The 15,540-nt window shown below is 44.3% G+C and overlaps 1 protein-coding gene across 6 annotated transcripts in view; it reads right to left on the bottom strand.

The window, feature by feature from the left end:
* HELZ (helicase with zinc finger) overlaps positions 1 to 15,540 on the bottom strand; it is a 140,828-nt gene that overhangs the window by 74,458 nt on the left and 50,830 nt on the right. For all 6 annotated transcript variants that reach the window (XM_084748496.1, XM_084748495.1, XM_084748494.1 and 3 more), the window contains exons 9-13: positions 14,685 to 14,760; positions 12,689 to 12,887; positions 12,253 to 12,360; positions 10,909 to 11,206; positions 4,836 to 5,103 (exon numbers count right to left, since the gene is read on the bottom strand). In XM_084748496.1, the coding sequence (XP_084604622.1) occupies positions 4,836 to 5,103; positions 10,909 to 11,206; positions 12,253 to 12,360; positions 12,689 to 12,887; positions 14,685 to 14,760 (949 nt within the window). The remainder of the gene's footprint in view (positions 1 to 4,835; positions 5,104 to 10,908; positions 11,207 to 12,252; positions 12,361 to 12,688; positions 12,888 to 14,684; positions 14,761 to 15,540) is intronic.

The following is a 15,540-nucleotide window of genomic DNA, read 5'->3' as shown; positions in this document are numbered from 1 at the left end:
AAAGATGCCTGCTGCCAAGCCTGACCATCTGAACTCAATTCCAGAACTCATGTGGTGGAAGTAGCGAATTGACTCCTGAAAGCTCTCCTCGCACCCCTATGTGTGTCTGCCTCTCAGGCACGCACATATGCACACACATGCAGATAAGTAATTCTTGTAAGCCTGAGTAACTATAGGTGATTTTTAATAAAGTGGAATACATTAAATAATAGAAAGGCCTGTTTGAACATGGTTGAAATAACTTCGGCCTTGAAATCAGCTAACCTGGGCGGCGAGGCACTGCACTGAAACCACAGCGGATGCTCAGCTGAGTGAGTGCTTGCCGGGGAAATCTTACCAAAGAGTCTAAAGCTAACGTCTCCCTCATGGTAATGCTAACAAATAACAAGCAGAATAAAAGGTTATCTGTTATTACAAGGAAGTGATTCTCATGCAGGAATCATGGAAAAGAGCTCGGCCTATCTTAGCAGACAGCCATCAGGGCACTCATGCACCCTTGTGGGCATGTGAAGATGAGCGCATGTGTGCCTGAAGGCCGCAGAGAATCAAGACTAATTTACACAGTTAAAACATGCACAGCGGGCACACCTTTAGTCCCAGCACTCAGGAGGCAGAGGCAGGAGGCTCTATGAGTTCGAGACCAGCCTGGTCTGCAGGGAGAGTACCAGAACAGCCAAGACTACACAGAGAAATCCTGTCTCATAACAAAAAAGATAAAGAGGAGGGAGAGGAGGAGGAGGAGGAGGAGAGAGGGAGGGAGGAGGAGAGAGGGGGAAGATTCACACAGGCCCCTGTGTCGCATCTTTAAATGGAGCTTCACAAGCTATCTTCCATACAGTGAGAAGGGCCTGGGTCATTAAGTCAGAGCTGGGGAGACTGCACCGCCTCTAACACATTGCTGACTGACAAGACCCCCATTGCAGGCTTAAAACTGTCTCTCTTCTCCTTCGTGGCCACTCTCCTCTTCCTTGGACATCCAGGGACATTCTGCCAGCTATCTAACTAATCCTCCATTTCCATCCTAAGTCAGCCTCCTCCTCAAAGCCTAGTGTGCCCTCACCTTACTCTCTAACCCTCGTTCCTGCATCCTATGACCAGACATGTCACACCAAATAACCTTTGACCTCTCCAATGTGTCTCCAAACCAATGCTTCCAGGAATTATGCAAAAAGGCCCCACCATTTAGTTATGTGCCTCTCTCGCTAACTGCCATTCCGCACCATACTGTCACAAAGCCCTGCTTTCTGGAGACACTGTGGATTCCTACCACTGGTTAAATCATTTGCATCTCAACATTTTTAACCAGGATTACTGAAATAAACTTTGAATATGGCTTCCTGTCTCTAATCTATTCTCTCTATTGTCTGACACTAAATTGTCATTTCAACCACTTTATTCCCTAACAAATTCTTAAAATTATGTAATACATTTCTCAACTATCTTAGGAAACATATTCAAATTTTACTGCTATATTTAGTTTTCAACCCACCACCCTAAAACTTGACCATAATTTAGCAGTCATGAAAACTAAGCCCATACCCTTTCCAAAGCAGAAGAATCTTCTTGTGACACTTGCTGAGTGTCATGTTGCTCTAGAAAATAAACAAACACCCCAAGAAGCAGAGATGTCCCTGCAGAAGATCAGTGCACACTGAGGATGCACAGTTAGACTTCTTACCAGAAACCATTACTTCTAACGTCTCACCTTCCTAAAAGGCCAGCACACTAAAATTAAAGTCCCGTTCACAGCCTCTCAAGTATTAAAATAAGAGCATCTGACAGCTTGGAGCTTGAGAGATACCTCAAAGGTTAAGAGCACTTGCTATTCTTCCAGAGGACCCACACCCAGGTCAGGCAGTTCACAATCACCTATATATAACTCCAGCTCTAGAGAATCTGACGGTCTCTTCTGGCCTGCTGGGGCAGCTGCACTCACATGCAAATACCTGCATGTGTGAGTACGAGTGCACACACGCATACACACTTTAAAATAAGATAAATCTGTAACAGCCAGGCAGTGGTGGCACACTCCTTTAATCCCAGCACTCAGGAGACAGAGGTAAGCGGATTGCTGTGGGTTTGAGGCCAGCCTGGTCTACAGAGTGAGTCCAGGATAGCTGAGGCTACACAGAGAGACCCTGTCTCAGGGGCGGGGAGGAGATAAATCCTTTAAAAAAAACAGCACTTTGAAATTTAATAATTCAGATACTTAAAATATAAAACACATCCTAATCAACAGAGACACGTCTTTGCACTGTTGCACACATTTTGAATCAATCTTGAAGCCTATGTAATTTCATCCTTCCCAGGAGGCAGAGTAACAGCCAACAAAATTTCCAACTGTTGTAAAAACCACTTCCTAGGAAACGTGGCTGTACCAACGCCAGCATTAGTTAAGTCATTATCTCTGAAGTGATATTTTAATTTTCAAATACCAGAGCTGTACAGTAAATTTGGTTTCATGAGATTTTTCTAACTAAATGAACAAGAAACAGCCCAGTCATAAGAGAAGGCCTGGTCTACTGGTGCAACAGGATAAGCGAGGTAACCCGCAGAAGCCGCACTCGCTCGCGTCTGGGACGTGACGCGCATTCTACTCTATGCCCTCGGGGCAAGTGTACACTGAGTAGCAGGCCAGACAGGCTTGACTTCACAGTTTAGTGGAAACCACAGCTTCAGTTAATATCTGCTTCTCTGTGTGTGTGTTTTTTAACTTATTTTTATTCTTTTTAATTATGTGTATTGGAGGACATAAATATGTAAGTCAGGTGCTCCCAGAGACCAAAGTCTTGGCTCCCTGAAGCTGGAGTTAAAGCAGTTGTGAGCCACCTGATGTGGGTTCTAGGAATAGAACTTGGATCCTCTCCAGCCCTAAAGTCTATTTCTCTTTTAAAAAAAAAAAGTCTTCTCAGACTTGAATATACTTCTTCCAATGTAGGATCACTTAATGCATATCAACACACAGCCTATGTTTGTTCTGTTTCTAAAGAAGAAACAAACCTTGAAGAACCCGAAAGCCTCTCATAAGTTCAATGAGATGAAGAGCCTTGTCCTTGGTACCTGCACTTTGCAAGCTTTGATAAAAGGGCAAGGGTGACAAGTTCAAGACCAGCCTACGCTACACAGCGAGAGCCTCCAAAAAGAGCTCCCCATAGCTGGGCGGTGGTGGCACACGCCTTTAATCCCAGCACTTGGAAGGCAGAGGCAGGCAGACTTCTGTGAGTTCGAGGCTAGCCTGGTCTACAAAAGCAAGTCCAGGACAGTCAAGACTACACAGAGAAACCCTGTCTTGAAAAACCAAAAAGAGCTCCCCACAATGAGAGTAAAAAGCAGAACCCAAGAGGGCCCAGACATAGACCCAGAATAATAAAAATAAATTATACCAACTAGATACTTGGAAAGATTATATCCCATTTAGCCTACAAATAGAGTGGTGTAATGTACTTTTAAGTTTTCATTTACTTTTTCCTTTTTGGATAGGAGTTTCTGAATCTATTATTAATGATAAGGCAGCTTGAAGAAAGATATATTGGCTAGACTATATTTAAAAGGAAAAGTGTTATAAAAATATAATCACATCTCACTGAGGTTCAATTTTTAGGACTCATCCTATTTTACTTAAACAGTATTTTTAAAAAACTACTTTCAAAATAACCAACGGCCTTATTAATAGTTTCGCTCACTCATACTTTAATTTAAGACTACTTTTCTTACATTGATCCATAATCTTTTGCTTTCAGCTCTTGATATGTGGCTGTGGCTGTGGCTAAAATATAAGAAGACAGAGCACTTATAAATTGCTATAAAGCCATTTCATCATCAAATAATTTTCCTTTAAAACATTTTTCATTCTTCAAAAAGCTTTCAAGACATGTAGCTTCCATCCGTTTCTCTACATTTAGTCAAGTACTCAGTCGTGCTTGCTGTGGCCTGCACTCACTGTGAAGCTTCCCAAGAGTGGGGACCGGTTTACGCTCCAAAGGACAGGAGAGCTGGTCCCAGAGTAGACATTCTGTAAGGTCTTGTGACAAAGAACCACATACTAAACACTGTTCTTATTTGCACTTCCATTAAAGATAGAAAACAGAGAGGGAGTCAGGCGTGGTGGCGCACACCTATAATCCCAGCACTCGGGAGGCAGAGGCAGGAGGATCGCTGTGAGTTCGAGGCCAGCATGGTCTACAAAGCAGGTCCAGGACAGCCAAGGCTACACAGAGAAACCCTGTCTTGGGGAAAAAAAAACAAAACAAAACAGAGAGGGGGTTGGCTCATGCCCGTAACCCTAACATTCAAGAGATGCAGAAGCAGAGCTACTGAGAGTTCAGGTCTAGCCTGGCCTACATAGCAAGGTCTAGGCCAGCCAGGGCTTGACAGTGAGACCCCATTTCTAAATTAGCTAATAAGTTCAGTAAGAAATACAGCTAGTCATGAACAATCGCTTTAATACCCATCTTCACTTAGCATTCTCCACTGCAATGTTAAAAGTTAAAAAAAAAAAAAGGTAACAGAAAAGGAAAAGAGGTATGGAGGAGAGGGACAGCGAGAGGAGGGAGGGGGCCAGGAGGAGGGAGGGGGGCAGGAGGAGGGAAGGGGACAGCGAGAGGAGGGAGGGGGGCAGGAGGAGGGGGACAGCGAAAGGAGGGAGGGGGTCAGGAGGAGGGAGGGGGACAGCGAGAGGAGGGAGGGGGCAGGAGGAGGGAGGGGGACAGAGAGAGGAGGGAGGGGGCAGGAGGAGGGAGGGGGACAGAGAGAGAAGGGAGGGGGCAGGAGGAGGGAGGGGGACAGCGAGAGGAGGGAGGGGGCAGGAGGAGGGGAAGGGGCGCTCTGAGGCTTACCTGCTGACTTCTTTATACTGGGCTATCTCCTCAATATAAAGCAGGTCGTGGAGTCGGGACTGGTAGTTGGCCTTGGTCAAGGATCTGTCTAGAACGGACTGTGTGAACAGCTGGTCGGCAGAAAGAGGGATTTGGTATCTGATCAGAAGGCTCCTCTCCAAATCAGTAGTTTCGTTAGGTTCAAAATCTACCATAGTCTTAGAAGAAGAGTCCCAGCGCTTGGCTGTGGTTACCAGCTGCTGCTTTGCATGCGTCAGGTACTCAAGATCTACATGGAAACGAGAGACTCAGCTATGAAGGAGCACGGCATTGAGCTCACGCGAATAAGTATTCGTTTTTTAAACAGAATTTTATATACCAGAAATAAGATTCTTAAACAACACAAAACTCATTGAGAGAACTTTCCTCATGCCATCTTAACAAAATAACATTGTTAGGAACCCACGTAAGAACACCTTGCTGTATGTTAGGCTCGGTCATGCCACCAAGAGTTAGAAACACTCAGAACTTAAGTCTTCAGTCAAGAGAAATCTGAGGTGCAGGGGAAAGACCTGGTAGCTTCCTTGTATGACAGAAGGTGCCAAGTAGTGAGCGACAGTCACTCTCCTCCTCATCTTACCAGCACCTGCCCCAGCAACAAAAAGAACAAAGTCTGCGGAGCAACTGTCTGAACGTCACCTCGCTACCTAACAGCACCACGGATGCACACCGCTGCTGACTCCTTGAAACCTGTGATAGGAAGTAGTTTGAATGCCACTTCTGAAAAGCACAATTAAACTGTAAGGGCACAATGTCAAAATCAGAAACTGTCAGGTTCCGGCATCCCTGAAAGGGATGTAACGTAAGCCAGCAAGGATGAGAGCCGCAGCAATGAGCTCACAGGGCGCTACCTGAGCCTTATTGGGTGGAGCATGGCCGCACTAGAAAAGCCAGACTGAGCCAAGAGGTAGAAAGTTGTTAGGCCAAGATTCAGTTCTAATATAAGAGGAAAGACTTCCCTACCAGAGACAGGATCAGGAAGAGTCACATGAAGCTACCTCTGACTTAGAACAAGTGTGGCTGCAGCCTCGCATTGTTGGTGCTTCAGCAAGCTTTATTTTGCAGTGCTGGAGATCAAACACGAAGCCAAATATGCTCAACCACTGAGCTATACCCCAAGCTCTGAGACGCTGCAACTCTAGATGTCGCATGTGCATTGCAAACACACATGCACAGGCACTCACAAACACAATTCACAGCAGTAGCAAGTATCCTAACATTTTAATTAAAAAAAAAAAAAATACATGCCAGGTGTGGTGCAGCATGCCTTTAATCCCAGCACTCGGGAGGCAGAGACAGGCGGATTGCTGTGAGTTCCAGGCCAGCCTGGTCTACAAAGCAAGTCCAAGACAGCCAAAATAGCACAGAGAAACCCTGTCTCAAAAAAATAAATAAATAAAATAAAAAATAAACCATAAAGGCCCTAATTTCTAACGTTTTATCCTTCTGTAAGCATATCTGTAAGAGTGTTGCTATTTCTCAGGTGGCGGCATACGTACAATTATCACAACAGTAAAGATAAAATGCCCATTAAAATTATACTTCAAACTACTCTGAGGGCTGAAGAGATGGCTCAGCAATTAAGAGCACTTACTGGTCTTTTCTGCGGACTAGAGTCTAGCTTCCAGAAGCCATGACAGATGGCTCAGAGCCACCCATAACTTCAGCTCCACGGGAGCTGACACCCTCTTATGACATCCGTATGTGGCAACACAGATGGCATATACTAACACACACACACACACACACACACACACACACACACACACACAATAAATAAGTAAGTAAATTAATTTAAGTAAAAAAATACTTTGTACTGGATCAGACATGGTAGCACACATCTTTAATCTCATCATTTAGGAGACAAGCATATTTCTGTGAGTTCAAGGCAAGCCTGGTAGACACAACAAGATCCAAGCCAGAAAGGGCTATAAAATAAGTCCCTATATTAAGAGAAAAAAAAAGTATGTAGAAGGATGTTCAACTTCTATTATAAAGTGGGAAATTTACATTTCATAATTACATTATAATTACATTACCCATTTTTATTAAAGTGAACTCAGACTGTACTTAAAGCAACACATTCTCATGCCATTTAAAAGTCATTGATTATTCCTGTGTCTCTTTAAGGTGTCTGAACAGGAGCAGACCTAAAATGATCTACTGAGAACATTATTGGTGTTATGTTAAAGTCTACACAAACTATACAAAAACCTAACCTCTCTGTTTTTATCTAGAATATTATTCCACTTTGGGGATATGGTATAAGCAACAGCATTTTTGACATTTTATGTAAATAGTGCTATAATTCACATTTCGGTTTTAGGAAATTATTAGAGCAAGTAGCACCATAAAAATGTCAAACAATGTTGATTTTTATCCCATTTTCTTTTTTGGTGAGGGAAGGGGAGGAAATCTCCCTATATAGCTCAGGCTAGCCTGGAACTCATGTTTCTACTCAGCCTCCCATGCACTGGGATTAGGTTATGGTCCACCACACCCATCACTCTGCTAATGACTATGAGAAAGTGGGCAAAGCCATGGACATAAAGAGAAGATGTGAACAGCCCAGCTGCGCCAGCCTCGGAAGATCCTGTGTGTGAACGGCTGGCGGTTCCAAGGAGAGGGTTCGCAGAACTAATTCTCACGAGAACCTGAGGCAGGCTTCAGCCCCTGCTCCTTATTCCTCTTACTTATGGCTTTGTTCTTTCTTTCTCTTCTTTTTGAAAGTGTTTGCTTGTTTGTTTGTTTTGTTTTTCTTTTTCTTTTTTTGAGGGGGGATTGTTTTAAAATCAATCATCCTTTATAGCTCTATGCCCTGGAACTTGCAGTCATGCCTCTGCCTCAGTCTCTGGACTACTGGGATTGCAGGTGTGAGCCATCACACCCTGCTCCATTCCTCTTACCTGAAGAACAAACTATTAAACTGTGTACTGACCCACCTAATTTATAATGCTTAAAGGTCATTAGTTCTTGAGTGCCACTTATGGAGAAGCAGCTCTGGTGTCACTGTCCCTCCCTGCAATGAGAAGACTAAACACCACTGCTCGTACAGGTGTGCTTGCTGTCATCTCCAGCTGCAGCTCCCACATCTGCTATCAGCAGACTTAGGTAGTGCTCAGGACTGCTGAGCCAGCTCATCCGTGCCACGTGTACTCCCTCCCTCAGCCTACACCAGCCTAAAATGAGCCACACTCTGGAAAGACAAAAACTGAGCAAGCTTAGACCAATATTCACAGAAGCACTTAGGACAGTTTACACTGCTTATTAACAGTGCTTATTAGCACTCTTATTAACCAGCCCTTGTAACAATACTCTCCAAGGAAAGCTGACAGGAATTACAAACCTTGAGAGCGCACTACCCTGAGATGTGACAAGCACACAGAAGCTGTAAATACATTTATTAGACATTAAAGTAGACTAAACCCAAAGGGTTAACTACCAGAGGAGAGAAATTCCCTAATTCCCTCTTGGCCCATAAATAAAAAGGCTTTGGACACTGCATATAATAACAATAGTGTGGGAGAAGTCTATGGAGCCTGTGTTTTTAATTCAACTCAAAAGCTTAATTGACTAAGGAAGGGTTTTAGTTCAATAATGAACAATGAACTAGGAAAACATCATCTGTCATGTAATTCAACTGTGAGTCTCCCTGAGTCACACTAATGCAATGAGATGCCACTACAGTCAGTCTGAAGGGCACACTAGGACTGAGGGAGAGCAGGCTGCACTCCTTACCATAGGGCGGCTAGTAACATCAGTGGAAGGTCACTTAGAAACACAGAGCTAACGAACGGCCCAGTAGAGCCAAGGGTATAACTTTATGGAAGGAACACAGATATTTCCAGCATTATTTAAGTACAAAGCTTGATTACCAGTTTTGCTGGAGAATTTTATGTCAACTGATGCAAGCTAGAGTCATTTGGGAAGAGGGATTCTTAGGGAGAACATGCCTCAGTGGTTTGGCCTGTAGATAAGTCTGTAGTACATTTTCTTAATTAGGGATTGGAGTGGGAGGGCCCAGCCCATTGTGGGTAGTGTACATACATACAGACACACACACACACACACACACACAATATTACTATCCTGGTTTCTATAAGAAAGCAAACTGGGCAAGCCATAGAGACCAAGAGACCAAGACACTAAGTAAGCAGTTCCTCTGCCTTCCATATGTGGTCTGTGGCCCGTGTGTGCCCCTCTCCAATTATTAAAGTGACCTGCTCGGTGGCAAGTGCGTTAGCTACTGCACAATCTCGCCCCCTGTGAACAACTCTTTTAAGGCTCACTATGGGCTGAACATGGTCCCGCTTACTTCTAGTCCTCACACTCACGTAAGGCAGGTACCCTAGCTCCATTCCCTAAATGCTTCCCCGTCCATCGGGCTCGGACACAGTAGAAAACTAGGATTCCCATCCAGCTCAGTGTGACATCGTCCCCACTCTTCTTCCCAAAGCGAGGCACACGGACAGCAGTCATGGCGACCCTTCCTTCCCCATCATAGTAGCCTCAAGTCACCTCTGTTACTTTTGCTCATCATCCGCTCAACCTGCAACACCTCCCTTCTTACTGCGGACATTCAACATCCTCTACTGTGGACTCTTAACACTTGCAAAAGTATCCTTACGGGGAAACAAGCCATGATCACAAGACACACTCCATCTGGACACCAACAGGAGGCTTCGATTCTCATCTTTCCAGTTTCACCTCTGTCTGAAGTGCTGTGAGCGCAATTCCTTAAGACCTGCCCAGGACTGATTGTCTCACACCTAAAATATTAACCATCTAGTCCTTCGTGAAAAGATTTGTTATGCCCTGTGCTTTCATTTGTATTTTACCTACTGACATATCTATTTGGCTAAGGATACTAACACATTTTTTTTGTTCCTACTGAGAAAAATGACAAAATTACATACAGCCAAATAAAACATAAATGGAATCAAACAAGGCAGAAAATGAGATAAAATGAAGTCTGGTTATATTAGCACACACGAAGACGCCATCGCCTAGCTGCAAAGGCTTGGCATACATGCAACGGTGAAGGGGAAGACCTGGGGCACACTGAGGCAGGGACTTGTGAATTCAAAGCCAGCCTGGGCTACCTAGTGAGACCTTGTTCCAGAAAAAAATGAATGAATAAGTAAAGAAATAAATCAAGCTGTTAACCTCAACTTACAGGGGAAAATAAAGAGAAAGGCAGACCAATTCCACCACCTGGTCACCACACCCAAACCAATAACATCCTAGTGTCTGAGCATGAAAAAGAAAACCACTGCAGGTTCTGATGAACGGGACTTGAATGGGACATCTTCCACGTTACAGTTAGTTCTAGTCAGCACAGTAGCAAATTTCATATAGCTTACTACATAATGTTGCTAATGAAATCCTTAATCGTTTGTTAAATAAATTAAAGCACTTATAATCCAACCAAGAGCCACAGCAGTGTGGGCTAACATGCCCTTTCCCTGTCCTGTTGGATTTAGGCATCAGATTTAGGTACACGCACCAGCAACAATACACAAAGCAAACCTGCTGCTGTAGCAGCGAGCGAGCGTGCAGGTGTTTCTGCGGGGAAACCAGGGACACTTTCCCAGCACCGAGCAGACCCTGTTGAGATCCCTGCCCTCCTTAACAGGAGCGAAGGCACACGCTGACTTACAGCTGATACTCACTCGGGCTTTTCCCCTCAAAGCTAGCTGAACAGTCAGTAGGAAATAGAAATAGACACTGTAGGTATATACGTCATTACCAGTAGAAAGACATTTGGCTGTGCTAACATCATCTTACTTGAACATGAAACTGCTAGACCAAAACAGACATAATTACCAAGTTGCGTAAGTTACGTTCAGGGGACTGCCTGACAACTGAATGAAGAGATCAAAACACAACCTGACCCACAGTGCATATGTCAACTAACATGGGAATTTTTTCCTTTTTATTCTCTCCCTATCTGCGGAATATTTACGGATCAATGCATATCTTTTAATCTTGTCTTTTAATACATTGTATTGGGGGAAAAAAGTCTAAATATTACCTTCTGTAGAAGCTGCATCAATCATTACTCTTTGCATGAGTACTGGCTCCAATCCAAAGTCGAAAACTATGGTTTGGCGAAAAGTTCCAAATATTTCTGTGTTAAATGCTATCCCGACTTTATACACGTAATGATCTAATCCATTTTGGGCCATCTTTCCTCCTATCCATTCTTGACAGTTTTCAGGGACTTCTTGTGATACCTGGGTAGTACTATCTCCGGCAGATATGGCAATGATACTAAAATGAGGACGATGAGCATCATAAAGCAATGCTACCCGAGACAGCATTCTTGCAGGCTACAAGGAAGTTAAAATAATTCATTGAGTACAGGGGGTGAAAATTCAATTGTAATTGGGCTCTTCAATGAAAATATTCCCAGAAGGGTCTGCTACACCCCATTTCTAAGGTCCTATGCTGTGCAACAAATTATGTCCACAAGCTCTTTAAGAAAAAGATTAAAGAAAAACAAAAACAGACAAAACAGAATGGTTAAAGCAAAGTGTCTAAAATGATACACACATGCTACACCATCAGCCTCCCTTGACCCTCTGGACATGTTCATCCTTCCCTGTGGCACAATCTGCCTCTCCCTGTGCTTCCAGAGCCTCACGCAGGAAGCTGCCGCAGGAGGAGTGACCCCTGAGAGCACTGGATTGGGTTCAGGGCTGAAGCTAAACAGTCTCAGACTTTCCGTCTCAAGACACAGGTGGTCTCGTGAAGAAATACCACCAAAAAGAACACCGAACTTCCCCGCGGCACACAGTCACCAACATGGAAACTCTACCCCAGCCTTAACTGTGACCATGGCAACTGAAGACGAGAAGCCTGCAGAAAAGGTGGTCTCACTGAAGCCCTCCCTAGGGCTGGGGAAACAGCTCAGCGGCAGAACATGTGCCAGCATGGGCAAGGCCCATGAACCACAACAAATAAAAATAAAATAAAACAAAGACACATGATTACAGAAGTTGTGATTTCATCAAGTGAAAATACAAAAATAGGTTTTCATTGAAAAAAATCTTAGATTAAATAATTAAATTATCAAATAGTTAATTGTAAGCCATGAACCCCATCCTATGTTCCAAGTTTAAAAGAGAATATATGTCAGACTTCTTCACCAAGTAATTAAGGAAGTGTCCTACATAGCTAAATGGATCTTACTTCAAAGTGGAAAAAGTGCATTTAATGACTGAAATACAGAAGCTCACTTTGACACAATACAGAGCCTACACAAAATGTACTGAGTAAAACATTTTCAATGATCTCTTAACAGACACTTAAAGGTCCAATAAGGTTCAAGAAACTGAACAAAGCTGCTATTTTTTCATTAGTGTGGGCTTCATACCTTACAGGTCAGAGCAAAGGTCCATGTCTGGTGGGATTTTTTGGTGTTGACGGTGACCGACAGGTCAGGGCTGTGCTCCACCTGAACTCCCTCTATGCATTCACTAAGCTGAAAGCAAAGAGCGATTCCTGTTATAGTCTGAGAGTGGAAACATAAGCATCAGCCATGACACAGATGCAGTGCCTGCTGACAGGGCGTCTCACACACTCCCTTCCAGTCACTCTGACAGGAGTGACATGTGATGCGGTTAAGACAGAGAAACAAATTTAACAACCACAAACTGAGAAACCAAACCTCTCTGAGCGAAGGTCACTACTGTGGGAGCTGCAAACCTCCAACCAATGTTCATTTCTGCCTTGCATTTTAACAAATGGGCCGGCTTTGTCTGCTGAAAACACGTGCTTGTGAGGGAAGGAGCAGAGGGAGCCGCTCTTACCACTTTCTCCGGCGACAGTGAGCTCATCCACTTCTCTATCAGGGTCTCCATGTAGCTGCCTGAGAGCTGCTGGCTCTCACTCTGCTGCTTCAGCCTCAGCAAGCGGGAGGCGTACCTCTTCTGCCACTCCGCTAGCTCCCCCTGGGAATGTGCTGAAGTGCACTGAGCGCCATACCTGCAGAGCCCGTGCTCCAAAAACCTAAGCACAACGGAGAGACTGTGTTATCGTGCACAGCTTCCAGCCAGGCAAAGAGAACGTCCACCTGCTGCCCTCAGCCTCCTCAGTAACAAGCAAGCGTCCTCTGAGGCCGCCGGACTTATCACTGTCAAGTCCAATGAAGGGAGAAGAAGGCAACAGACGGACATGCATGACAGTCAAAGCATCGGTCCCCAAGCCGACAGCCACTGACTCCATGCTTAGAAGCACAGTGGTCTTACAGTACAACACTGTACTGGACTCCCGGCCCAGAAGGAGGCATTGAAGACATGCTTCCTTTGTGCTCCGTTACACACTTCCTTTCAGCGCAGTCTTCCTGAAGCAGCACTGACATCCATGGCCAGCTGCTCACACAGCCATGATCTGCCTCCCCAATGGCAAGGGCACGCTTAGCAAGTGAGAACTGCACCGCTGCAACCCTGCTACCATTACCTTCAAATGCAGTGCTTTTCCTCCTTCTGCGTTACTTCACTGAAACTACCAGCTAACGTTAAGTTTCAAATACACTTAGAATAAAAGTTTCATAGTTCGAGTCACAAATTCATTTAACAGTTACTCGGTTCTTTTCAAGCGGTAAAATACAGAGTGTTGACGTCAGCGGGCACAGAGCTAATGAGCCCTGAAGTGACCATGAAACATGTAAAGCTACAATGAGGCTGCTGACTAAATACTCATTGCTTCAAAAACACATGCAAAATCATGTTATGTATATAAGTATGTTCTTCATGTTACAAAAATTTGTCTTTCTGTGTTTCTAAATTATCTCACTCCTTATCGGTTAGAAGCATTGGCTGCTTTTCCAGAAGACCCAGTTTCAATTCCCAGGCACCACGTGGCAGCTCATAAACGTCTATAACTCCTGGCCAAGGGGAGAACCCAACACCCTCTCTGGGCCTCTGTGGGAAAAAGGCACCCACATGGTACACAGGCATACATGCAGGCAAAACACTCGTACACATAAAAATACCTTTTTAAACACTCTTTCCCTCTTTAAGAAAGGTTTCCATTCTCATCGAGGCTCTAATTCTCAGGTTCCTTTCCAAAGGAGTGCACCTCTCTCCAGGAACTTGGTAGCACCAAGACCTGGAGTGTTTACTATTTTCAGCTCCTTATTTCACGACAAAAGCAAACCATTGTCTTGACTGTGCCTCATGAAGGCACATACCCAACTCCTGCCCTAAGGCAAGTGGTCTCACAGTCTGCGCAAAGCCCCACCCGCCACTCATTCTTACAAAAGAACTCAAGAGCTCATCTTTGAAGGGGGGACTCTGGTTTACCTTCTGCATTTTTAGAAATAACTAATTATTAATAATGAATTACATAATTAATTCTGAAAGTCCTTAAAATATAAGGTACTCATAATTGCATGCATAAGAATTACATGACAACATTTTTTTCAGAAGTTATTAAAATCGTTGAATAGGACTGATTTTGTTCTCTTTCAGCTTACAGGAACTAATTGCAACTCCAATTACCATATCTAAGTGAATTCCACAGTAAAAAGAGTCGCTATTAGGTTCAGTCAGGATGAAAGACTTCTGAACCAAGTCAGCAGGCTGCATCTACACGGCGGCTGACTAACACTAACACTCGTGGGTTTGCTGCTGACCTGTGCGGCTTCTGGGTCACACGGCAAACAAATCATTTCCCCCCATTATCCTTTTTCTTTCTTCACGTATTATCTTCTTTGAATTTAAATTACTGCTTCAACACGTGAAGGAAAAGTATCTAGCCTTTGAAAAGAGACATGTAATTTGTTTTTAAAATGTTTTACATTACCTCTTACACAAAGTATACTCCTCGCTGCTTGTGATCCCCCTGGGTGGCGGGCGGAAATGCCAACCATTACAAGAGCCTAGGGAGAAACGAGGACAGAACCACGTCAGGGGAGGCTACCACGTCATTCCAGTACTTTCATGTCTAAGAAAGACATCCCTCCTTACATGGAGCCAGATGACAGGAAAAGCACGTGGCAAAGGCACCTCTACCAACCAACCAACTCTGGGAAACAGCACGCAGCTGAGGCCATAACCCAGCAGCTAAATCAGGTGGACAGCCTGAGTCTGATCTGACGTGAATAGGCTTCCTCCCGGCTAGTCTCTTCTCTGAGAGCTCAGAGGACAGGATGGTACGTGTCGCTCTCAAGCACGGGAGGTATGTCTATGAGGAACTCCTTCAGGAACGGACACTGACGATCCAGGAAGGAGGTCTCAAGGACAAAGTCCATCACTGCACACTGAGTAAGAAGCTCCTTAAGATCTGTTGGGGTGCCCAGCATGGTGGTGCATCCTATAATTACAGCACTCAGGAGGCAGAAGCCAACAGATCTCTGTAAGTTCTGGGCTAGCCTGGTCTATAGAGTGTGTCTAAGACAGCCAAGGCTACACAGAGAAACCGTATCTTGGGGGGGGGGAGTGAGATCTGTTGGGGGTACATCACATCAGAACATTTTCTAACAGAAATGAAGCCCAAACCCCTAAGCATACACAGGAGCTAAGTATATTCTTTGCTGAATACAAATGACTTTGATTTAGGTGATTGAAGAGAAAGACTAGGCAGCCATTTTCTATTTTCACAAGTGTGCCCCCAACCTCTCCTCAGAGGACAAGAAAGATATTCTGCCTGGCTAAGCTTA

This window comes from Acomys minous (assembly GCF_964271855.1).
Source record: "Acomys minous genome assembly, chromosome: 12".
In the NCBI taxonomy this organism is placed as follows: domain Eukaryota; kingdom Metazoa; phylum Chordata; class Mammalia; order Rodentia; family Muridae; genus Acomys; species Acomys minous.
Note: the sequence above shows the minus strand (reverse complement) of the source record. Positions and strands in the feature narration are given on the sequence as shown.